General features: G+C 39.8%; 1 protein-coding gene across 1 annotated transcript in view; it reads left to right on the forward strand.

Annotated features, from left to right (window-relative positions):
* Window positions 1-4,747: 4,747 nt before the first annotated feature.
* Window positions 4,748-26,639, forward strand: part of kansl1l (KAT8 regulatory NSL complex subunit 1-like) — a 48,144-nt gene continuing 26,252 nt past the window's right edge. The window contains exons 1-5 of the mRNA XM_036577605.1: window positions 4,748-4,880; window positions 8,749-8,958; window positions 10,772-11,710; window positions 23,984-24,125; window positions 25,062-25,235. Of these exons, the coding sequence (XP_036433498.1) occupies window positions 4,879-4,880; window positions 8,749-8,958; window positions 10,772-11,710; window positions 23,984-24,125; window positions 25,062-25,235 (1,467 nt within the window). The 5' untranslated portion in view covers window positions 4,748-4,878. The remainder of the gene's footprint in view (window positions 4,881-8,748; window positions 8,959-10,771; window positions 11,711-23,983; window positions 24,126-25,061; window positions 25,236-26,639) is intronic.

Genomic DNA, 26,639 nt, shown 5'->3' on the forward strand with positions numbered 1-26,639 from the left:
TCATCAAAAAAGGATTTTGTTGGCCAAAAAGACAATACAGAAAATATGGTTTGACCCCTCCATTCCTATGCATCTCGTTTGGCTTATGTATTTTTGGGACATCGCTCTTTTGGATAAATGAGGCCAAAATTAGCACAGTTGTGTCCTGGTCAACTACTGAGAAAGAGTTGTTAAGAGCAATGAGAGCATAGCAACCTTTTCTAACTGATATGAGGGTGTAAACTTCAGTATACTGAGTTTATTCATTCATCTATTTAGGTATTCATTTGTTTATATGTCTTTTGATTCGGCGTGGATGTCTTTTCCTCTTGTGTGGTTCTGCCGCTGACCATCACTGCTGTTGTCATCAGTGTTGCTACTTTGATGGCTAGCGATGATTGTTGACTCTATACTATGTTTGTTGTGGGAAGCTCTATGGGTATGTCCTGCGTTTACTTGTTAAAAAAATATTGATCACAAAAAAAGAAATGTACATATACAGCAGCCCATGCCAAGAAAAACAATAACAACAAAAAACAAAATAACAACAAAAAAAACAGACGATATCAATAAGTAAAAAACATGTAAAATATAATAGCAGGTGTTATAATCTTCAATAAACATTGACATTAAATAACCAAGTGGGATACCACAGTTCAGTCATAGGCATTGAAGGTGCTCAGTGAAAGGATCCCATACCTCCCCATATTTCTTGATTGAACCTGTATTGATACATCATAATTTCTCCAGGTGTATGAAAGGAACCGTTTCAGAAAGCCAATGAAGGAGGAGATTTAGATTTCCACTCCCTAAGAATAATCCTTTTTGCCAAAACCATGCCAAACGTTAATGCCTGCTGTTGTCTATACGGTAAAGAAAGTGAGGTAAGCGAGTAACCAATCAGAGCCGACACTGGGTCAGGAGAAATCTCTCTGTTGTTGTCACGCTTCCAGGTTCTCCTCCCTTGCCTAATACTCTCCAGGACTCCAATTCCCATGATTCCAATCCTGATGATGTCACTCCTTCCACCAATCACACACAGCTTCCTCGTTCTCAGTCACCTGAGTATTAATGCAATACACCTGTGTTTGTTTGTCCCAGGCTTTAAATAGTTTCTGGTTTGTTCTCCTCATTGCGAGGTATTGCCCTTCACTGGACTACTGAGCGGGTCTCTACTGGTTTTCTGACTTGTGTATTGGACCCTTTGCCTGTTTTTTGGATATTGTGTTTTTGTGTTTGCCCTTTTGCTCTGGTCACTTGTGCATTTTGTATCTTCTGTTTTTTTTGACTTTTGCAAGGCTTTTGGATTCTGGTTTTGGATTTGCCCTGAAACTGTCTGACCATCTTACTGTCTCTCATTAAACCACTTCCTTTTTTAAGATCCGCGAGCGTCTTTCTGTGCTTGTGCAGCATTACAGTTGTACACCTGGGAAAACCAGGTAAATGTTAGCCCAAAAAGAAGGCATTTTGGGGCAGAACCAAAGGGTATGACTCAAGGCTACATCAAATGCTTTACATCTGTCGCACAGCTTAACAAGGAAGGATAAATCTTACTTAGTTTCTCCTTGGAATAATGTAGTCTATGGATAACCCTGAATTGAATTAATTGTAGCCTGGCATTGTGATGGCACAAAGGTGTTTCCTCCTCAACCTTCCTCCCACACCTTATCAGGTAGACCGACACCAAGATCCATCTCCCAGGCAGATTTACAGGGAACAGAGGATGCTACAGAGCAGAGAGTATAGTCACAAACTGTGGACTCTGGAAGTTTCTGCATGAGATCATGAAATGAATGCTCTGGGGGCTGAGGCAGAAAATTAGGTACTAATTGATGTGTAATGAAATCTGTAAGTTGAAGGTATCTGAAAAAATGAGCTTGAGGAAGATTAAATCTTGTGCTTAACTGTGAAAATGAAGCGAAATGATGGACTCCTCATTCGTGATTTAGGTCTACCCTGTGCCCATGTTTTAGAGAGATTATGAACAACTAATGAACAGGGGTGGGAATCTCTAGGCACCTCACGATTCGATTCGATTACGATTCAGAGGCCGGATGAGATTATAAAACGATTATCGATGCATCTTTTTTTCTATACAGGATTTCTTTTTTTTACTCCTTTTATAGCAAAGATCCATAATGCATAATGCAATTATTAATAAAAGAAATGGAAGTGATGTGGTTAGTGAACTGGAAGACTCTCATTCAGTGCTCTTGTTTGAAGCACATGAGATGCCGTTGCCAATCAGTTGGCGAATGAGAAGCGACTTCAGCCTCGTAAAAAGAAGAACGTTGAGAGACATTTTACAAGAAACTGTTCTACTTTTGTGGAAAAGTTTCCTGCTGGTGATGCGAGAAGCTTAAAGCAGAGCACAGTAAGTCTGTGTTTTTGTTTGTATAATATTTTTAGCCTACACCAGGACATCAGCACGTTCTGAGACACATGTACAGCCAAGATGGTAAAATGGACATAAAATGTTGTGGCTCCCAAAGTGGTTTGAATTTTATTGAAAGGACTAAATGACTCTTATTAATATTTGGGTTGCCGACTCCTCACCTAGCTTTTAATGTAGCATGCCGCCACAGACTGTCCGGGCGCTGCATTTCCGCGCTTCGCAAAGTTCCATCAACATTACATTATCGATTAAAATTAAAATCGATTTTTGACCTTTGTGCATTGATTCAGAATCGTCCAGGTCCGCATCGCGATGCACCTAAGGATCGATTTTCCCCCACCTCTACTAATGAATATTCCTGTACCTTTTGTGGTTTAGAAGAGAAAACTAAGGGTTCTGGATTGCTGTGGAACATTTTGTAAGAAAAAAAAAAACTGGACACCAGATGGTTCAGATGTTATTGTTTATTTTTCCATGGACAGATAAGATGTTGACGTTTTTCTTTTTGTGCGATATTTCATTATTATGGTAAATATCATTTACATACACTGTACAAAGTGGCTTGGCAGATCAACCTAATAAAATTACTTCATGTTGTAACAAGTAAGTTAACTAGTTCTATTTATAGCCTGTGTGCTTGTCTGGTCACCAACACAAACTCCTTGTATGTGCAACATGCTTGGTGAAATAAAGTGATTCTAATTCTGATCTGTTCTGCTGAGTTCAGCACATTCCTCAACATTAAGTCACACCTTGTTATGCCACCTTAATTAATGCTAACAAGTGGTAATTCAGTACTAATGGATTTTTCATTTATTTTATTAAGCTTTTAATTTTATTAACACTGATTTTTATTTATTTATTTCTTTATTTATTTTACATTTGTAAATCACTCGTATTGCTCATGTGTGTGAAATACTCTTCTAAATGAACTTGCTGAGTCAGAGTCGTTTATAGTGGTGGTGATAGGAACCAGACATCTGAAGTGTTTAATGCCTCTAAAAGCTCCCTCCCAGAAAGATGTAACATAAAATGGTTATGAATGTATTACCAAATAATTTGTAAGAAAGTTTTGACCTAAAATGTATTTTTTAATCCCTTTTTGGCAAAGAAATACACATAAACGTACATAAACATACATACATAAACCCAGAAGACACGTGTAGGTTCACTGCTCATTTAGGATAGTAAATAAAATGGCTATATTTGTGTTGTAGTCATGGCGACCCCTGGTTTCTATCACCACCACTGTAAAGAAAAGTCTGTCGTTTTCTCTACAATGCACCATTTCACATCAACCACTCTGAATGACTTTCCAGCTCAACGACTGAATCAGGCAGAAATTCTGAAAGATCAGTGGAATTCCCCTTTAAACATCCTTCATCAAGCTTTGCTTAGTGGTTCTAATCCCTGTTAGAATTACATTACATTTACATTTAGAATTACATTATGGTGATTTGATGGTTGTTTTTGCATATTATAATATACTATGCATTGACTGATCAGATTTCCTCTGTAGATACCTGTATTCATTTCCATCTCTGCATGCACAGCTCGATTATTGCCACAAGATGGCAGCATTACACAAACAGCGTCGCGTTTAATGCCCTGTTTTACAGAAGTGCATAGACAGATCAGACCTGAAGATGATGAACGAGACTAATAATTGAATTTACTGGACAAAAAAACACAATATTTCAGCATTTCAGATTCTATTTTAATACTCTCTCTCTCTCTCTCTCTCTCTCTCTCTCTCTCTCTCTATATATATATATATATATATATGGCTGCTGTCGGAACAAAACCTCGTATCTCCAAAATGGTAACTTTACAGGAGAAGTAATAAACCTACTTTACTTCTAATGTAAGTCTATGGAACCAGACGTCTTTCCAAGTCATTTTGGGTCGTTTCTTTTGATCCATTCATCATGAAATTTACACACAATGTAAACAGCAACAGGCGTTTTCAAATTATGTCAAAAACTGAAAAACTGAAAAGGTTCAGGTGTAGTGACATTCAAAACCGGTATATAGTTAGGATATTAAATGCTCATTTATTTATTTATTTATTTATTTATCTATCTATCTATTTATGGCTGTGATGAGCAGTGAATTTGATTTCTGGTGTTTTGTTTTTTTTGTTTGTTTGTTGTTTTCTTTTTCTTTTTTTTTTGTACGTACGCGTCCGGTGGGCGGTCACTGACGTCCGAGGACGCGTTTTGATTGGTCAAAAAAACATGCGTAAACTCTCCCGCGAACACTCCCGCGCGCAGCTCCTCTCAGTACGTCCGAGCGCAGCGAGCGTTCTAAACTGCGCAGAGCGGGCTGTGTGCGGACACGCAGCGCGGAGCACTGAGGACTCCAAACCGCGTAATCAAGCGCTCTGAGCGGGGCAGCGGTCGGAGCTCCGAGCTGCGCGGCGGTTTAACGGCTGTTTCAGACTCCAGGAGGAGAAGCACGGAGAAACGGACGGCCGGTAAAACTGATCACTCCGGTACACTTTAATGTAAGTTAGTATGGAGAAAGTGCTCGGTGTTTCTGTCTCATATCCGAACCGTTTCTGATGACACCGCAGTGAGTTTGAATCGTTAGCGAGCAGGTTTTCAGCCAGACGTTCAGCGCTGTCGGTTGAGGCGGTTAACGGTAACGGCAGTACAGTTACACGGCTAAGATGAACGCTGGTCAGTTGATAGAAAGTCGTAACGTTAGACCTGAATGTGAGATAAGCCAGCCTCTGAGCTGAGACCAATACTGAATAACCGACTTAACGTCCTAAGTCTTCATTGTTTGTCGCTCTAATTCAGTTTTCTCTAAGGTGGAGTCTCTAGCGAGCTTAGCCGGCGTTAGCTCTCTTAACGAGGCTGAAGTTGGCTTCGTTGTTCGAATTGTCCCGTTCCACCTTAAATAGTGCAGCTTACTGTAATAACGCGTCGGGCGCCGGACTGTAACCGCTGCGCCATTTAAGGTGGAACGGGAAAATTCGAACAAGAAGCTGGCAAATATGAATCTGACCAGCTTTATGCTGTTTTTTCCGGCGAATCGAATTAATTACTGTACATTTAGCTGACATAACCACCATCAGCGGGGAAAAGGTAATAGACCGTGTCTACAGGGCAGCTTAGCTTGGGTTAAAGTAGCTATGAACTTCTGATTTAGATGCTAAAGAGCCAAAAATGTCACTCAGTAATGTAGTTAATCTTAGAAAAAGCCACATATAAAAATATACACCGCTGTTTTTGTATCTGTTGTAAGATAGTTTACACTGACTAACCAAAAATCACTCATTGCAGATACTAAATTTCCGTATTCCAGCCATTATACAGTAATTTCCTCCATCATACACCAAATAGGAAGATCTTCCCCTGTTTAGAAATGATAAACAAGGCAATAAACCAAATATACTAACATGGGGTTAGGAGGAAAAAGATTAACCCTAGTCTTTGGCTAAATAGTTTTAAATCTGGATTTTTGGACAAACACCCTTAAAAAAGTTGGTTCTTCAAGGGTTCTTTACTAAAGGGCATGGTTCTACATGGAACCGTGAGTTATATAGAACCTTTTCACGCTTAAATGGTTCCATGTTTCCAAGGAAACATTTAAGCATAAAATGGTTCTATATAACTCATGGTTCCATGTAGAACCACTCCCTTTGGTAAAGAGCACTTGAAGAACCTTCTTTGTAAATAGTGTAATAAACCTTAGAAAAGCCATTGAAACAGATGTACACAGTTGTTTTGTATCTGTTTTTTTAGAATACCTAGCCATGGACATGGCTTTTTTTAGACAAACACACTTTAAAAAATTGGTTCTTCAAGGGTTCTTTACTAAAGGACATGGTTCTACATGGAACCGTGAGTTATATAGAACCTTTTAATGCTTAAATGGTTCCTTGCATGGTGAAATGGCTGTTCAGATTGATTGAGAATGTGTTGTATATAGAACCTTTTTGAAGGGTTGGCGTTGCAGCAATAGAAGAACCCATTTGGGCGCTGTATAGAACCATTCACAGCACATTCGCCATCAATCTGAGGAACAGTTTCACCATGCAAGGAACCATTTAAGCATGAAATGGTTCTGTATAACTCATGGTTCCATGTAGAACCATTCCCTTTGGTAAAGAGCACTTGAAGAACCATCTTTGTAAATAGTGTAATAAACCTTAGAAAAGCCATTGAAACAAATCTACACAGTTGTTTTGTATCTGTTTTTTACAATAACTAGCCACGGACATGGCTTTTTTTTAGACAAACACACTTTAAAAAGTTGGTTCTTCAAGGGTTCTTTGATAAAACAAATGGCTCCATTTGGAACCATGAGTTCTACATATAACCATTTCATGCTCTAATGGTTCCTTGCATGGTGAAATGGTTCTGCAGAATGATGGAGAATGTGCACCATTGTTATCTATCTGTTGTTATCTACTGTTATAAGCTTGACATTGAAACAATTGAACAACCCACCTGGGTGCTATGTAGAACCTTTTTCAAAAATGTTCTATATGGAACCATATGCAACACATTGAAGTGTGAAATGTGTGTGTATATATAGCTCATGGTACCAAGAAGAACCATTCCCTTTATTAAAAACCCTTGACTAACCATCTTTTTAAAGAGTGTTGTTAACCAAAGCCATTCAAACAAATATACACAGTTGTTTTGTATCTGTTTTTTGCACTAACTAGCCAAACGTTAGCCACCATACACTAATTTCCTCTATCATCCACCAAGTAGGAAGATCTTCACTGTTTAGAAACGATAAACATGGCAATAAACCAAATAGAGTACACTAAATTGTTGTTTGGAGGAAAAAAAATGAATCCTTGGCTAAATAGGTTTAAATCTGGATTTATGCACGTGACATTTCTTACATGCAGTTAAAAGAAGTTCAAGTCGTAAAACATTAAAGACATTTATGCAATGAATAATGTCCTGTTTTGGACGGTTAGGAACAATCTAGTCATTATTCAGTCTACTCTTTGCCATCTTCACTGTTTCATTGTATTACAGCAAAGAAAACATGTTACGCCATGCTGGCTATTATTATTGACCTCATGTAAAATTCCATTCAGAGCTCGGCCTATGAATTTTCCCCAGACAATATAACACTATAACACACACTACAGGAGGTGGGACATGCAACATTACTGTAAATATGAACAAGAAGGCACTTACTGTGGAGCAACTTAACCCTTGAGTGGTGTTGGGGGGTCTGTGGGACCCATTTTCAATGTTTACCAAAAGAAAAAATTCTGCAATTTATTATTATTTTAACCTCAGATTCCTTGGCCTTTCTGTGAAGAACATATAAAATAACCCATTTTCAGTGCCTTCACTCTGTTCACCCCCCACACATTTATATTACACATGTGGTGTTGGGTGAACCCGCGGGGAATAAAAGTGTGGAGGTGCTGTGTCCTTCACTCTGTTCTCCTCCTACATGGCCTGCTGTTAGTGTGTTTATGTTTTTGTATATGTTTGTGAACAACATGGACAGGCTGCTGACTGGCTACAGCTGCTAAAGGAGAACCCTACGCTGGACACTTGTGATATTTTAAACATCGGGTATTTCTACATAAATTGTTACGGCTGTATTGATTTAAAAAACAATAATGCGGTGGGTCCACCAGACCACTGAGTAATGAACACATCAGCACCACACAAGAGTTAAATGGGCCCTAAACTAGCATTTAATATGTCACGTGATATTCTGCGTTACGCAAATACATTACACAGCCACTGGGAATCTCCCCCACGGCAATAAAGAAATCCTAACTGCTAGCATAGCCACTGAACTAAAGGCTAATAAACAAATATGATATTTGGCTTCCAAATAGTAATATTAGCTGTCTGGCTTCCTTCTGTGTTGGTAAAAATAAAAAAAAAATGTTTCAAATAGCCTGCCCTCCACTCTGAAGCCCTTGTAGTCTTTCAGAAGTTCATCTAACCTCCCAGACACATCATCAGAAGGGTTTTTTCTGGTTTAAAGAACAGGAAATCTTCCTTTAGATACTCCTGTGACACCACTGTATGAGGCTAATAAGCATGTTAACAACAGATTTAGTAATTTTCACCTTGGGCCAAGTACCCGCATAGTGTACATACCGTTTGTTTGCCGGCATTTACCACTGAAGACATTTGGTAAATATGAAAGAAACCATGAAACTATTAAAATTTCATGTGTGGTTGAGCTCAGTAGTGTGTAACGCCTCAGGGGCTTAACAGTGAGTCCCTGCTAAAGTGCGATGGTCTGTTAAACTAATGTGGGAGCTCAGAGTTCCCAGATTTAAGCTTAGATTTCAAACCATTGACTGCTTTATACATCATGTAGGCTGTAGGGCATGAAGGTGATAAGTTGTACTCTCTGTGATAACTCAGGGTATTGGATGACCTGCGTCTGCTGGCCTCGTTTTGGTGGGAGGTTTGTTCAACGGGAATGACTCCAGCCCTCAGCAAGTCATCAGACAAAGTCCGCAGAGTTCATATTTCCTCTTCTGTTTTTACTGGCCACATGGAGTCCAATGGTAGTGTGCTAGGCATGGATGTAGACCCTCCACTTAAACTGCTAGATGACAGCTACGCTCACAGGTAAGGATACAACTGTGTGGAATTATTTCTAAGTCAAAAATGATAATTCATAATTAACACTTCATGGCTGATTATTTGTATAATAACTGATGTGTTTACAGTGTCATCTGTGTTTGAGATGTGGTCATATTTAGCAGACAGAAAGTTACAATGGCAAGTTGTGATGGTTACAATGGTAGTGATATAAAAGTAACTTCAATATCAGATAGTAATAAGTAGGGATGGACTATATAGTAAAAATACAACATCATGATACTTAAAGACATTTTAATGATACATTATTATAAAATATTCATCAAAATACTGTCTGTCAAAAACTATGACTACAGTGACTTCTAGGTTTCACGCACTATGCTGCACTAATTCAGTTAAACAGGACTAATTATACTCTCTTTATAGTAAAACATGCTGTTTAAAGGGGAACTGCATGTTTTTTTAAAATGTCTGCTTTAATCAGTCCTTAAAATGTAAACAAAGCCATTGTAGAGAAACTTACTGTCTCAGATTTCTTTACAGTGATGGTGATAGGAACCAGAGGTCGCAATGTCAACAACACAAATATAACCATTTTATTTGCTATCCAAACCCACCAGTGAGCCTACATATAAGACATTAAGGAGTTTTATATGTAATGTTGTTGATCAGAAAAAAATATCAGAAAAAATAAGTTGTCTTTAGAGACTGTTTTGCCACACATTTCCAACATGTACTTCTCCACCATGAAGTGATTAAAAAAAATACATTTCAGGCCAAAATCATATCTCATAACTACTGTAAACAATGTCTCAGGCATCAGGCAGCATATTCATAATCATTTTTATGTAATAACTTTATGTAAGGGAGCTTTCACAGGCATTAAACCCTTTTTTGTTCCTATCACCACCACTGTGAGCAATTCTGACTTGGTAAGTTTCTCTAGAACAGATCTTAACCATTATGCAGAAATTTTGAAAAGCTGGTGGAATTCCCCTCTAAGTAATGACAATAGGCACAATACTCAGAAAACCATATTGTGGCAGAACTTATCCTAATAATAGTAAAATATTGCCATATTGCCAAAACCAGTAATAAAAATGGGACCTCATCCACCAACCGTTCTTAAGAAGAAATTTCTTTTTAAAACCCGCTTACGCAGTTTTTACGAAGATTCTGACATTCACCAGTGTTTTCCTATTTGGGATTTGTTCTTAGGTAAGAACAGAATCTACACACACTCAAGAGCACAAAGGTGTGAAACGTTCTGCGGGTTAAGAACGTGTCATGAATCTGACGTAGACGTTTTCTCAGGACCTTTCTCAAGAGCTAAGAAAAACTTTTAAAGATACTTTTAAGTAAGGCATTAAACTCTCAGACAGAACAAGTTGTTAGTTTCAGACTGAAACCCTCAGGGACAAAAAAAATCTTCAGCCACTCCTTGAATCCTGTGGATTCTTTGGAAGGCTGTAACGATCTCTTTGCTTTCTGACAGCCAGGAACAGCACAACGTGTAATTATTTTCCCAAATCTTCCACTACAGTAACTCTCCTATAGACTGTCTGCAGGAACAACACTCCACGTCACTTCAGGATGAATGGGCAGGGCTAAACAGCTGTAGGCTAAAGGGGGTTGTATGTAAATAACTTCATGGCTCTGACATCACAACTAAGACAAATTCTAAACCGACCATTTCTGCAGCTTAGTTTCGTTTCCATATATGGACTGTAAAGTTTACATAGTATTATATCAAATAGAGGAAGATATTGGTGAATGAGGCCCCATGTTTTTTCCCAAATATTACATTGGCTGCTGATACATTGTGCTCCTCTACTCACAGGTTTTGGCTGAACCTCTCCTCCCTGCCCTTTCTGGACTCCTACAGCTCCAAGGATCCTTTAGAGCTGACTGAGATGCTCCTACCATCTCTGTTCCATAACCCAGAGTCTTTTAAAACTGTACTGCTGTCAAATCAAGGATCTTTACTTGATTGTCTTTCAATGGACAAAAACGGTGCAGACTCTGCCGTGTCAACTACAGTCTCTCCTGATGTGTGTTTTCCTGTTTACGAAGACAGCAGGATGACAGCAGTGGAGAAACCTACATCTGAGCAGCCTGACAGTTCCACAGAGCATTATCAAGGTGTTACCCAATCCCCTCCACCACAGCAGTGCCCCCAAGGGGAAAGCAGTTCTCCTGATAATGCTGCTCAGCTCAGACATCCTGCAGTGAGACCACAAGAAGCCAACCACATCAAGCAGCATGATGCAGATACCTTAAGGCATATTTGGCACTCTTCTTCCCAGACGGAGCCCTCAGCAATGCAGGGCACACCGAAGGCTCGGACTGAGTGGCTTGCTTCTCGGCATGGGTCACTAGTGGCTCGAGCTGACCGTGCAAATCGGAGGCTGCATGCGCTGCTGGGTGAACATGCCGTGCAGCATTGTACCAGCGAGCTGCAAGGTCTGGGTAGGAAACTCCATCAGGAGGGCTCCTCACTCAGAGCTTCCTTTCTGGCCACTGGTTCTTTTAGCTCACCTGAAACCAAAGCCTTTGATGCTCCAGTGGAGCAGACGGGACTCAGCAATCCTCCTGATTGCTCTTCAAGTCAAAGACGTTCCCAGTCTGTGCAGAAAACCAAAGAGATGCAGAGTTTAGCACAGTGCGGGCAGGCTGTACTTCAGGGAGTCCAGAAGGCTCTAGACTCGGACGCCACAGCCAGCAGCTCAGATGAGGAGTGGGACCATGAAGAAACTCAGGCAACCAGAGCTGCCTCAGAGTGAGTATAATATAAAGCTGATTTCATCCACGAATATGTTTCATATCATCGCTGTCATAATGTTAAAAATAACTTAAAGGGACCATGTCGTACCCTGAGGTCCACTCATGATGTTTGTGCATTTTTATGTGATTGATGTATGTAAATGAGCTCTCTTCTGATTGGCAGCCCCACCAAAAAGTAGCCCAGGCTGAAGCACTCCTTATAACTTCAGTGTGAATGAGTTTGGCTAAACTGCTGAAGGCTGAATAGGCAGACATATGTAAGTGCCTTTGTTTTTGTGATCGCTCAAAAAGAATGAATTTAAAATAGCAGTTACGACAGCTAAACTGCAAAAACTTCCACTGTTTCACCATAGAATGCGATTTAAATGAGTCCCAATACAGGACAGCCATTCGGAACAGAGGCCATTTACATATCCTAGTATTAAAAGCATCTTGTGAAAATGAATTATGTCTGTTTTTGGTACATAAAACTACACAAATGTCATAAGTGGACCTCAGAGGGAAAAAATACAACAATAATGTAGAATATGGTGAATTGTAAGTTATTTTCAACTGTTTCTGTTGGTCTATGCATCGTGAAATTTTCATACAATGTAGACAATATCTCGGATTTTCAATGGTAAAAAATACAAATTGATTATGGCTCAATCCCATTTCTTAATTTTACCCCTACCAATTGTTTTCACGTGTCACCTTGCTCCTTGGAACTCAGTTATAAAAGCTAGTGGTTCAAATCTTCCCCTATGAAATGGGACCCTCAAATAAAAAGAGCATTACTTCATTAACAGCTACTAGCGCTGCTCTGTAGGCGACTCTGTAGGCCAGTCTGCAGTGACAGCAGAGGAGGGTAAAGTTCAGCTCCTCACTGCTGGGCTTTGGTTACATTTAGGGAATCATATGCTTTCAAAGAGGGGGCAATTATTTATTATCACCCGCCACTAATTCTTCAGTGATATGAAGCTGAAGTCAGATATTCACCAGCTATTTTTCCGTTCACCACCTTAAATGGTGCAGAAGTTCTGATTCCTGAGACACCAGAATGTAACTGCTGCACCATTTAAGGTGGAGCGGGAAATTTAGCTAGCTGGCTACCGAGACATCAGCAAACTACTAGCGATTTTTTTATGCTTTTTATGAGCAAAAGGACCATAATACACCGAAACCACATTAAACTAAGATAATACAGTGGTTATTGTAATTTAACGAAGAAAATACTCACATTTGCGTGTGTCTTTGGTCTCTTGTACAGCCATCTTGCCGTTTTTTCCTTTTTTCATAACACTCTGTTTGGAGTGTGTCTCTGAAAAACCTCTGTTTGGAGGGTCATGTAGTCGTAACACTTCGCCCCACCCCTCTATCTCAACAAAAAATCAGGACACCCTACCCCTAATTGTGAATGTGCAAAATGGAGAGGTAAGGGCTAAATGGTAGGGGTGAGGGGTGAAATGGGATTGGGCCTTACAAGGTCTTCTTTCGACAGTGACAGAATTTTAATGCTTCTTATTACGTAAATTACAGTTAAAGAGCATCATTTCAACATTACTAAACTAGACATCAATAAATGTGTTGTGGTGGTTGTCAGCAAACTGACATAAGTGTTAAATAATTAGGGGTTTTAAGATGTAAAATCACTGCTTGCTTCCATACTTTTGACCTGTAGTGTACACTATTTTTAGGCCCTGTTATAAGAGTGCTAATGACCACTTAGTGCCCTGACGTATTTCTGCTGAATGTGCTGTCAGCACTCTGACAGTGTCATGTTCACACAGTCTTGTAATCAGGTAATTGTCTTTCATGCTGAGGCTGTTCACTCATGTGTTAGAGTCACAGTGTGTAACAACAAGCACAAATTGTCTTGCAGCCATTTGAACACACACACATACTGGTGTTGACACTTTATCTGGTTTACTCAGATCTCTATGCAGTGTGATTTCTTTGTCTCGTTCCCATGTCAGCTGAAAGGCATTGGTGAACGTTACTCATCCAGCTGCCCATTTCAGTGCTGGTTGTAACGTACTCTCGTCCACTTGGCCTCACCATTTCCCCACAGGGAAATCCCCAACGCCATCTTAAGGACCATTCCATTACCTTACCTTAAGTGAAGGGTGTCAAACGGGCCCTCAGAGGGGCGAGATGAAAGATTAATTGTTTTATATCACAATCACATTTGAAGTGCAAATTTCAAATTGCAAGAGCTGCCATTTTTTATTAAAATTATAGTTTACACTCTTAAAACAGAAAGATCTTCAAGGTTCTTAAAAAAGACGGCTCTTTAGTAAAGACAGTCGTTCTATGTAGAACCACGAACACTCAAGACCCATTTGCGTACTTAAAAGGTTCTTTGCATGGTCAATGGTTGATGGGGAATGTGTTATATATGGTTCTGTATACCACCAAAACGGTTCTTCTGTTGTTACGATGTCAAGCTTGTAGCAGTAGAAGAACATTTTGGTGCTATACAGAAACCTTTCAAAAAGGTGCTCTATAGAACTGTATGCAACACATTCTCTATAAACCTAAAGAACCATCTTACCATGCAAAGAACTTTTTAAGCATTGAAAAGGGGTGTTGAGTGTTTATGGTTCTATATAGAACAATCGTCTTTACTAAGGAAGCCTCGAAGAACCATCTTTTTTAAGTGCGTACATTAGCAAAAACATTTTTAAGGGGAAATTTGAACCTAATAAGACCTTATAAGACCTAACCTGCCAAGGGCGAGTGCGTTCCGTTTGGAAAACTCCTCCCCTTCTGCCATAAGTGGCCTCTTGTGTATGATGCGCATCCGAGTAGTGAGCCGAAGCAGACGAGGGAATGTAGCAAACCGTACTGAGACAGGGCCCAGGAGAAGGTAAACAAACAGGGCTCGGGCTGCCCTGCATTGCCTGCAGATCGGAGAATGTGGAAAGAGCTTTTCAAAGTGACCTTTTGAAGTCTGATTGATAAATATATACACTATATTGCCCGAAGTATTGACTCACCCATCCAAATCATTGAATTCAGGTGTTCCAGTCACTTCCATGGCCACAGGTGTATGAATCCAAGCACCTAGGCATGCAGACTGTGTCTACAAACATTTGTGAAAGAATGGGTCGCTCTCAGGAGTTCAGTGAATTCCAGCGTGGTACCATGATAGGATGGCACCTGTGCAACAAGTCCAGTCGTGAAATTTCCTCGTTACTAAATATTCTACAGTCAACCGTCAGTGGTATTATAACAAAGTGGAAGCAATTGGGAACAACAGCAACTCAGCCACTGCAGAGTCAATCGCTACAGACCTCCAAACTTCATGTGGCCTTCAGATTAGCTCAAGAACAGCGTAGAGAGCTTCATGGAATGGGTTTCCGTGGCCGAGCAGCTGCATCCAAGCCTTACATCACCCAGCGCAATGCAAAGCGTCGAATGCAGTGGTGTAAAGCGCCACTACTGGACTCTAGAACAGTGGAGATGTGTTCTCTGGAGTGACCAATCACACTTCTCCGTCTGGCAATCCGATGGACGGGTCTGGGTTTGGCGGTTGCCCGGAGAACGGTACTTGTCTGACTGCATTGTGCCGAGTGCAAAGTTTGGTGGAGGGGGGGATCACAGTGTGGGGTTGTTTTTCAGGAGTTGGGCTCGGCCCCTTAGTTCCAGTGAAAAGAACTCTTAATGCTTCAGCACCAAGAGATTTTGGACAATTTCATGCTCCCAACTTTGTGGGAACAGTTTGGGGACGGCTCCTTCCTGTTCCAACATGACTGCGCACCAGTGGACAAAACAAGGTCCATAAAGACATGGATGAGCGAGTTTGGTGTGGAAGAACTTGACTGGCCTGCACAGAGTCCTGACCTCAACCCGACAAAACACATTTGGGATGAATTAGAGCGGAGACTGCGAGCCAGAACTTCTCGTCCAACATCAGTGTCTGACCTCACAAATGCGCTTCTGGAAGAATGGTCAAAAATTCCCATAAACACTCCTAAACCTTGTGGAAAGCCTTCCCAGAAGAGTTGAAGCTGTTATAGCTGCAGAGGGTGGGCCGACATCATATTAAACCCTATGGATTAAGAATGGGATGTCGCTCAAGGTCATATGTGTGCGAAGGCAGACGAGCGAATACTTTTGGCAATATGGTGTAAGTTAGACTCTGAGCAGATTCCATTAAAAAAGTCTTATTTTGTCTTGGACTGTGTCTGGAAAATCAACCCTTTCTGAATACTAGGTAGAATTTCACCTCGAGCTCAGATGGGAGGAATCTGGAATGCCATGAATTCCAGATTTCATGTACAGTATCTTTTAGCAGTAGACTTAAATATACTTCAAATGTGTATCTCACCTGTTTTGTGTGAGGTACTCAACTTCCGTACAGACACCAATGAAATCATATGCTACACTCTTAAGAAAGGGTTCTTTAGTAAAAAAAAAAGATTCTATATATCAACACTCAAAGAACCCTTTGCATGATTAATGGGTCCTTTGCATTGCAAAAGCGTTCTTCAGATTGATGGTGTACTGTAGATGGTTCTATATAGAGCCTTTTTGAAAAGGGTTCTAAATAGCACCAAAAAGTGTTCTGCTATTGTTATGATACAAGAGTGTAGCAATGGTAGAATAAAAAAGGTTCAAAAAGGTTGTATATTGAATCATCTACAGCATATTCTCTGTCAATCTCAAGAACCCTTTCATGAATAAAAGAACGCTCACTAGAACTCTGTGTAGAAGGATTTTCTTTACTAAAGAACCTTGAAGAGCCGTCTTTTTTAAGTGTGTAGAACCATATATAGAACCATGAACTCTTTGCGTGATTTAAGTTTTCTTTTCATCGTGAAAAGGTTCTTCAGATTGTGAAAGGGTTCTTCAGATTTACAGAGAATGTGCTGTAGATGGTTTTATATAGAACCTCTTTGTGAAAAACGTTCTTCAGACTGTGAAAGGGTTCTTCAGATTGACAGAGAATGTGCTGTAGATGGTTTCATATAGAACCTTTCTGTGAAAAGGTTCTTCAGATTGTGAAAGGGTTCTTCAGATTGACAGAGAATGTGCTGTAGATGGTTTCATATAGAACCTTTTTGTGAAAAGGTTCTTCAGATTGTAAAAGCGTTCTTCAGATTGACAGAATGTGCTGTAGGTGGTTTTATATAGAACCTTTTTGTGAAAACGTTCTTCAGATTGTGAAAGGGTTCTCCAGATTGGCAGAGAATGTGCTGTAGATGGTTTTATATAGAACCTTTCTGTGAAAAGGTTCTTCAGATCGTGAAAGGCTTCTACGGATTGACAGAGAATGTGCTGTAGATGGTTTTATATAGAACCTTTTTGAAAAGGGTTCTGCTGTTGCTACCGTCTCGTATCGTAACAATAGCTGACCCCTTTTTGGTGCTATATAGAACCATTTTCTTTGCTAAACAACCCTTGAAGAACCATCTTTTAAGTTTGTAGGTTGGTGTAATTCCCGGAAGGCCGAGACTGAGATCTCTAGAATGTTCTTCCTTATTCACACTGGTTCTTTTGGCATTTAGGTTTTTCCTGAATATTTCTGGGTGAATTGTTAGGTTTATAATGTTGGGGATAGTTGGTGTTGGCTTGGTTGGTATTGGAGGGCCTGTGTTGGAGTACCAGGATAACCTGCTTTCTCCTGCAAGTTGACAGTTGACAGCTCACTGCCTGGTTACCTGCAGGCATGGCCTGGAATGCAGGAACAGGAAGGTGGAACTGGGCGGTGTGTGGAGAGCTGGAGCGATGAACTCAGGATGTCTTTTGTAAAGCCACGTCTGTCCAATAAACAGGGAGCAGAAAGTCAAAAGGCTGTTGCTTTATGAGCTCTGAGAACAAAGAGATGTGTCCCTGGGGTGTACATGCTTTGTTTGGCAAGCTTCAGACTGTCTTTGTTGGAACCTTCGTCTCAAGCTGTGGCAGGACCGTTTCATGCAGTCTTTAAAGGTCTCACACACAGCTTTTACTGTAGAACAGGTTTAGGTTGTGTCAGCCCTTCTTTTAGTATTGCTGACCCTTGCTGTGTCAAAAGGTTGACAGTTTACTGTTCAAAATTGGACATGATAAGATGGGAGGACTGTTATATGACATGCCATGTGACCCTCAAATTCATACAATAAATTTGCTGATCAGTTGATATGGTGAGTGAGTTTGCTTCGGCTTAAAGCAGTAGTCAAATGAAAATTCCACATTTCAGACCAAAATTTATAGAAATTTCAGGTTTCAGTGGCTGCTGCCATTATTTATAACCATGTCTTTTTGTCCATATTTGTAGCTGGCATTATCTCATTCGTTGTCAGAATCCATTATTTGAGATTACTTAAAGAATGACAACACACAAAGCTACACTATGTAAGATATTCGTCTTAAATTGAACAAAGAAGCATTACTGAGTCAGGAGGAAAAAAAATATGCTACAATACGGTGCACATGCACTGCTGGGAGTCGCCCCGTGAAACCTGAAATTATAAATTAAAAGTCAGAGGCGGCAGATCAGATCTCACAGGATTTTTTTGGACCACACCTTATGTCTTTATGTATTAATGTTATAGAGGATTAAAAAGAAGGTCCAGCTCGATGCTTAGGTCTCAAATGCAAAATCCTCTTTGAATTTTCTTTAAACACACTTGTAAAAGTCGGATTCATCCGCTTGGGGAAGGGGTCCGAAGCACAACCCACATTACAAAATATTCTTCCGCATGTTACACGCAATTAACCATTTCCACCCGAGAGGTCTCCAAATCCCCAAAACGTACCCAGTGTAGCTTTAAGGAGGGTAATGTTGCAGCTTTTCTCAGTCGCTTTGGTACATTTTTCAGATCAGAATTGAATTTCTCAAAATTACTTCTAGACATTTATAGACCATAAAAGCCGTTTCTCATTCATTTTGAACAAATGCTTTGGCATAATCATGCAAATGATTTTGTACAGTTGTCTGTTTACAAGTTTGTTTACAATCACTAGTGTGTATGTGGGTGTTTCACTGCACAGATGAGTTAAAATGCGGAGGTTATGGGGCAGTCATGGGCTGGAGGTTAGGGAACCAGCCTTGTGACCGGAAAGTCACTGGTTTGGTCCACTGAGCCGACAGTACGCGACTGAAGTGCCCCTGAGCAAGGCCCAACTGCTTGCCCACCGCTCCAGGCAAGTGTTTTCACTGCCCCCTAGTGTGTGTGCCTTCACTAGTGTGTATGTGGGTGTTTCACTGGACAGATGGGTTAAAATGCGGAGGTTACATTTCCGCATTGTGGGACTAATAAGAGTCACTTAACCTCTAACTATTTGCTTCGTTATCAGTAACTTTTGTCATGGCGATCCAAATGTATTATGCTTGTTCTCTGTTGAATAGTTCTTCGCCCCGAAACATCTAGGCGTTAGTTCATTGCAAAAGTCATTTCATTCGTACGTGCTGAACCAGTTATCATAACCTGTGAAGCGTATTTTATACATTTCTATTAGCATTTTGTGGTGAATATCTGCTGAACTGATGATCAGCTCTCAGGTGAATCATGACTTTCACTGGTGAAGGGGAGTGTGTGAAGATTTAGATTAACCAATGATCAACCAGTTCTCTAAAATAGCTCAGAGCTGCATTTCAAAGATTCAATGAGCAAACATAAACTGACAGAGCACAACACAGTGTTACAACGTCTGACAATGGACAAACAACAAGGAAATGACCAGCCAGAAAGAAAAAGAGGAGTAAGGATAAAGGATAAAGTAAGGGTGAAGAGGCAAAACAGAGGAAGAGGTAGAGGAGGCCAAGGACGTGGGCACATTCCCAGTGAAATAAGGGCCACAGTTGTGGACCATGGTATCATCATAGCCGTACAATGGCCGAGGCTGGTCACAGAGGGTGCAGCTGAATGTTGGGAGAACAACTGTGATTCAAACATTTCATAGAGAGAACAGGTGTGTAATCCAACTGTGTACTCTGTACTGTAAAACTGTGTACTTACTTCTACACTTAGTACAGTATTACACTTGCATGTTACAGTATACATTAAATATCTTTATACCGATGTACATATAGTGCAATGTGCAAACACTCCACATGTGTACATATGTACAATATATATATATATATATATATGTGTGTGTGTGTGTGTGTGTGTGTGTGTGTGTACATATACGTATATACATATATTTTGTATTTTTTCCTTTGTGCTATTCAGTGTTGTAAAACAGTCTTTCTTTTCTTATCAGTAATTTACAGTACAAATGGTAAAAGCATGAATGTGAATTCTGTCCAGTCTCCCACATACAGTAGTGTAGCTTTGTACGAGACTGATTATGCGCAACACAGAAAAAGTGCAGCTTTGTGTATTTATAATCACTGTCATCAAAACTTTAGCTGCCAGAAAATGCTTACAGAGTATACTCATATATGACAACATGGCTAAGCATTTTGACTATCTTGTTTGCAATCAGTGACTCAAGGACTTGTCATTCTTATGACACTAACATAATCATACTTTTCTGGGGGCATGGACTAAGGATTTTGAGCAAGTTACAGGCTTTTGCGTATAATCCATTGAATGGTGCTGTTTGTAAGAATTATTCTGAGAAATACACTCACTGTTGTACAGACGTTCATGATGATTTCAGAAATGCACCAAAGCCACTGAGAAACTATAAACCCAGTGCTGGAAAGTGAACATTCACCATTGTTAGTTTAGAGCTACTAAAATATAAACCCCCTAGACAGGCTAGCAGACACTAGCATTATTGTGCTTTAACCACATTAAAAAACCATTGCTGTAGGAGTTTCTCACTTAAATAACCTTAACTAACATTAGAGAAAATGACAACTTGGTTAACTTACGTGTTGAAGACCTAGGGAGCCTAAAAGTTGATCTTGCTGTAGTGTGCACACAATATACATGTACTAAGTATGTCCTGTAAATGCCTGCACAGTGTGTCCCGTAAAACTTGTCAGTTTCTACTAAATGATAGATTTTTTTTTGCCAACATTTTGCTCTCTGTTCATGTTGTTGGAGTCTTTTTGGCTGGTTGGCTGGTTGAGCTGGAGATGAATGTCCTCTAAAGCCAGGCCTACACTCTGCGATTTTACTTGTTTACTTTTTGTCTCCGTTTTGCCAGCCAGATGTGTTTCCACCCGTATTGGCGAAGTGGCTGTGATTGTGTTTGTTTAAAACCAGGATATCTGTCAAGACATGTTTTATGTAGCTGCATATTAGCTACATTTGCCTCATAGCTCTGGTACAAAACTCAGGAAGTGAACTCTGGACGCAGAACATTGACTAAATTTGCAGTGAGTGAAAAATTGTGCAAATTAGATTTTTTCCCAAAACTGTCTCTTTAAGTTTCACATATATTCACAGTTTAAAATAGTTTAGTTATGGAGTGCTAACCCTTTGGGAAAAAAAGGCAAAAGCTCACCCACACTCAAATAAATGATTTACGGCCATCATAAACATTAAGCAAATGTTTTACATGAAACTTATTTAAAAAAACATAATATACTTATTTAATTTCATGAGAAGCAACCCAATTTGGATGAATCCAAAACTGATGTAATTGAATTGTATAAGGCCTGTTAGATTTTTCCACTGAATCTTATTAGGAGGTACTGCACATGTGCAATAGTAACAGGAAACGCATCATCAACTAGGAAACTGCTTCAGCTGGCCTGGTGGACATAAAATGGCTCTTTATATTTGTACAGTCTCCTCCATCCTTTGTTATACAGTGCAACTGCAATGAAATAGTGATGCCCATTAACTTAAAAAAAGGTAGATTAAATAAACAATGGGAGTGATTTATTGTGAACTGTAGTAAATAAAGATGTTTTCCATCAATATTCAAATCAACAGTTCATGGTTTTTGTAAGTGTAGGTGACCTCGACATGTTAGCATGAAGTGACTGATAGCATTAGCTGCTAACTTGCATGATGGTTAGCATGAGAGTTGCACCTCAATAGGAATGTGCTTTAATTTGCTTTAATTTGTAGTTGCTTTTTTTTAACATTTGCTTTAATTCGTAGTTCAGTTGCGAGTGAGTAGAAATTCTAAGCCAGGGAATTTAAGCACAGCTGAAATATATAAAGTTATGTTTATTTCTTTCACATCAGACTTTAAAGTTTACACGTGTCTTGTAATGCACCTCAGCAAATACTGTTCGGACTACAACTAATGTTTGTGAATTTAACATGTATTGTCATTTAATACATTTACACAGTCTAAGTAATTGTGCTGTGAATACAGAAGGTACTATTAACACTTAGAAATACTTACATAAATCTTACAAGTACTTGTAATTTAAACGTTATTTAATTCATTCAGGTTCATTGAACATGATGGAGAAACATAAATTATAAGACTTTTTTATAAAAAAAAATTTACATCGGATTTATACATTTTTAAATTGAATGGAAAATTGACATGCAATTAAAATACGTAAGTTTTAACTTTTGGGCTTAAATATTTTTTTGAGTACACATGGACCCAGTGCCCATATGAGAGGAGCAGCTTTTCATAAGGAAAAGCACTACTCCGCTATAGACCTGCTGCCGCATTAAGAATTAATATCCAACCTATGCAGTGAGGGAAATGTTGGCCACATGTTATGATTCCAGCAAAGAGCCATGTGTTATTGTTGTGTCTTATTGCTGCTTGTGGGCTCTGAGGGGGTATGCTTGGTTATGTGGTGACCAGGAGGCCTGGTGTCTCAGCAGGAGACGTCAGACTCATAACTCCCCACTGTGTGTGTGGGGGGGTGCGTATACAGTGTGTTCACTGCTGCTTCACTGCTCTGTAAGTATTCATGGAATTTTCCTATTAGTCTGGAGGCAGACTGGGCCATTGTAAATGTGTGGGAAGACTGACAAGCCTACTGCACGTTTACAGCTGTACAGTCATATGGCATGTCTCAAAGAGCTCCCTTGGTCAAAAGTCAGGGTTCTGCCCAGGGAACCAGACACTTTCTGGCATGTTTAGATCATAATGAACCATAAAAACTGCTTGGCACTGATTGTGTCCTCTGGAACTGGCATCACGTCTTCAGATAAACTTTCAAAAGGTGTTGAAATGAGAGATTAATGCCGTATTGCCTCCTAAACCTTAAAAAAAAGTTTATTCTAAACTTATAAATAAAAAAACTTACCAAGAATAAAGGCTAAATCTAACCACTGAATGCTGCTAACTACAGTGTTTATAGTAGTCTTTTAGCTACTTAGCTAATAGTTATATGCAGAGTGGTTACTACACACATTATGTAGGGCCCTGCAAATTACGCAAGGAGCCTGTTTCATCCTCATGTCAAAGCTGCTTACTGTTTACAACTTCGATGAAAGGATGAAGCAGAACTATCCGTCTGGTCACAAAAAAACACCATGGGAGGGAATTGTGGGAACAGCAACCAGGGAAACTTTTTTTCTCTCCTAGTTTGATGTCAGCAAATAATTTGTTACCCTTTATTAATCCCACAACAGGGAAATGCACCTCCGCATTTAACCCATCCGTGCAGTGAAACATCCACATGCACACTAGTGAACGCACACACTAGGGGCAGTGGTGGGAAGCCCTATCCACAGCACCTGGGGAGTAGCTGGGGGTTAGGTGCCTTGCTCAAGGGCACTTGTTTCCCTGGTTGCTATTCCCACAATTCACTTTCATGGTGTTTTTTTGTGACCAGATGGATAGTTCTGCTTCATCGAAGTCGTAAACAGTAAGCAGCTTTGACACGAGGATGAAACAGGCTCCTTGCGTAATTTGCAGGGCCCTACATAATGTGCGTAGTAACCACTCTGCATATAACTAGCTAAGTGGCTAAAGACTACTATAAACACTGTAGTTAGCAGCATTCAGTGGTTAGATTGAGCCTTTATTCTTGGTAAGTTTTTTTTTTTTATTTATAAGTTTTTTCAAGGTTTAGGAGGCAATGCAGTTGGTTCCCTAACCTCCAGCCTACGACTGCCTCCAAAATAACTGTAACATAATGTGCCAGCTGGGCAGTGTATCTCTCTCTAGTCTGTCTTGCTAACCTAGCTGGGCAGTGCACCTCTTGGTCTGTCTGTGCCTTGCTTGCTTGCCAGCCACTTCCAAAGCTGTGTTCTGTGACTTGGTTATTCACACAGCAATGTCAGTGTCTGGAGTTATCCAGGACAGTGCTATGGCTAACAGGAATAGTGCTGATTCATTTGAATTTTATCTGATTTAAAAAAAAGACTATAATGTGGAAAATCATTTATAATTCTCTCTCTCTCTCTCTCTCTCTCTCTCTCTGTCTCCCTCTGTCTCTCTCTCTGTCTCTCTCTCTGTCTCTCTCTCTCTCTCTTAGCTGTCTGGGCTGTGAGTGGAGGTGGCAATGTGAGAGAGCGGAGCTGGCTAGCTGCTGGACTTGGCTGCAGCTCAGGCTCTCTGAACTGGACTGCAGGATCCAGCAACTTGGAGAGCTCCATCAGCACATCCTCGACTCCAAGGTAATGAACTGCCGCACCTTATGCTGGAATGGTGATCTGTAGGTTATCCATGTTGGAATGTTTGAATTTATTCGATTATAATAATATTTTAAAAAGTATATCGCTGCTGTCGGACAAAAACCTTGTATCTCCAAAATGATAACTTGGAAAAAACCTACTTTACTTTTAATGTAAGTCAATGGAACCAGACAGTTTTCCGGGGCCGTTGGTCCATTCATCTTGAAATTGCTACACAATATAAAAACAGTATGTTTTTTTTAAATTATATCAAAAACTGAAAAGTGACGAAAAATGGAGATGCAAGGTTTTGGTAGTGATATGCACATTTTTTGGACCAAAATAAAACTGTCAAACCTCCCAGTTATAAAAATGTGTTTGACTGCTAATGTCCACTATATCCTGCTACTGTGTAAACCAGGGGTCTCAAACTACCAGCCCGCAACACAGCTTCACATGGCCCGTCACATGTTTACAATAATAATAATAATAGCAACACAGTAACAACAGTAACTATAATAGTAATTATTATTTTGGTGTAGCAGTAGTAGTAATTTTTGTTGTTTGTGGTAACTAAAGAATTGCTATCAAACACTGAGCCTATAAGTATGTTATGTAGTTAAAATTCATACAAGAAAAAAAATAATAATTGAATTAATTTAAATAATTTCCTTATGAATCAACATTTTCAAATCGTGAAGTCAGCCTGTGATGTGAGCACTCATTTTACTCCTGTCGTCTTACCCTGATGCCTGTGTGCATGTGTTGGATGGTCCTGTCACAGATTAGGACCTAATTAATCTGCCTGGCAGTGTGATGGTGTGGATTTGATTTCACGCTGCTGCTAATCACATTATCTGTAGCAAAGCCTGAGCACTTCGGAAATCATGGGCTAGTTCTGTCACAGTCAATCCATGGCTCTGTTGTCGTTTGCTGCAGGGAAATGTAGTTCTGGCCGAGTCGCGGCCCCTGACAGACAGGCAGATCCAGCAGATGTTGCTGACAGAGACTGCTGGTTTGGCACTCACAGCGGGGAACATGAACGACATGACCGCTGAGCTGGACACAGAGCCCAGCAGCCCCGCGCGCCTCCTTTGGAACATAGAGAGACAGGTGAGCATCTGTGGGATCATACAGATGATGCTGTATGTTTTATTATCATAATTAAAAAAGACAAGTCATTTTGATTGCGATTAGGATTAATGTATTACCACCGTACTGAATTAACGATGCTTAGAATTGATTAAATGTGTCAAACGGTTCGACATGAATAAAACGTGTTAGATCAGCACAGTTTTTACCAAAAGAAGCACTGAAAGACATCAGTTGTATTATGTAATTTTATGTAAAGTTTACATTTAAAACCAAAATGATAGTTTAAAAAATCTAATTTACACAATTGTCCCCTTACGCCAAATGTAGTTGGTCAGCCAAGACATGTTTGGTGTCTGAAGTTTGCTTCTTTAGTTTGGCACTGGAGTTAAGAGACGAATGTAAGCTAATAGGTAATTGAAGCTAATAATCACCAATTTTCATTGTGCTGTGCCTCAAATTGTGCCTCAAATCATCACACATGCCTCAAACCATGTCAAGTTGTTAAGTAATCTCAAACAGTCTTGTTTCTCACTCTGTATGACACACTGTGCTCTGTAAAAATACATATGTCCATAAAAGAGAGTTATATTGAGGTGGGCTCAGACTGGCTTCAGCTACCTTTGCCAGGTGCCCTGCTAACTAGTAAATCCAGAATCCAAACCTTGTCAACCTAGCTGTGTTTTTGTACTTGGACACTGCAGTAAAGGCACAAAGCCCCACTTCAAATTAGATTAGGGCCTCTGGGGCTCAGGAGCAGGTGCTGTGCAAGTGGCAGGTGGAGAGGTTTATGAATTAATATGTGAATAGATGGGTGTACACATGGGTCTGGTCATTTCTGTAAAATATGTTCCTGGAAAAACAAATGTGTTTCTGTTAAATATATATTTAACTGCCTTTCACTTTAAACTGCAAGCTTTTTATTGAGTTATACATCATATGGCTTAATATTGAGTAACTACTATAAATTATTCAATAATTGTTATAAAAAATTAATATAAAATGAAATTGTTTCGTTATTTATAATCAGGAAGAGAAGTCTGGATCTGCTGATGGTTTCTTGACTGAGATACATCAACTTATTTTGTTAATCTCTTTAAGATTTTTATATACGTTTCTGCATAGATGTGCCATTGACAGTCAAATGAAGAACAGTGTTTGTGGCCTTTTGTGTTTCCCTGGTTTGAGTTAGGCAGGAGTGAACTGGAAGACACTGGTGTCAGTTTGGTTTTGTGGCTGTGGGGCACAAAATCAGCCCAAAGTCTCTTTGGTTGTGCCTGAACTGTGGTAAAATGTCTGCAACACATTCCTGTAGGAAGAAAAAAGACTACAGCACTTAGTTTGCAAAAGATCTGCTTTACAATTTCACAAAGTGAAAGATTGGCTTGTTGACAGAGGTGTCTTTCCTGTCTCTCAGTCTACTGT

This window comes from Colossoma macropomum, unplaced genomic scaffold (genome assembly GCF_904425465.1).
Source record: "Colossoma macropomum unplaced genomic scaffold, Colossoma_macropomum, whole genome shotgun sequence".
Taxonomy (NCBI): Eukaryota; Metazoa; Chordata; class Actinopteri; order Characiformes; family Serrasalmidae; genus Colossoma; species Colossoma macropomum.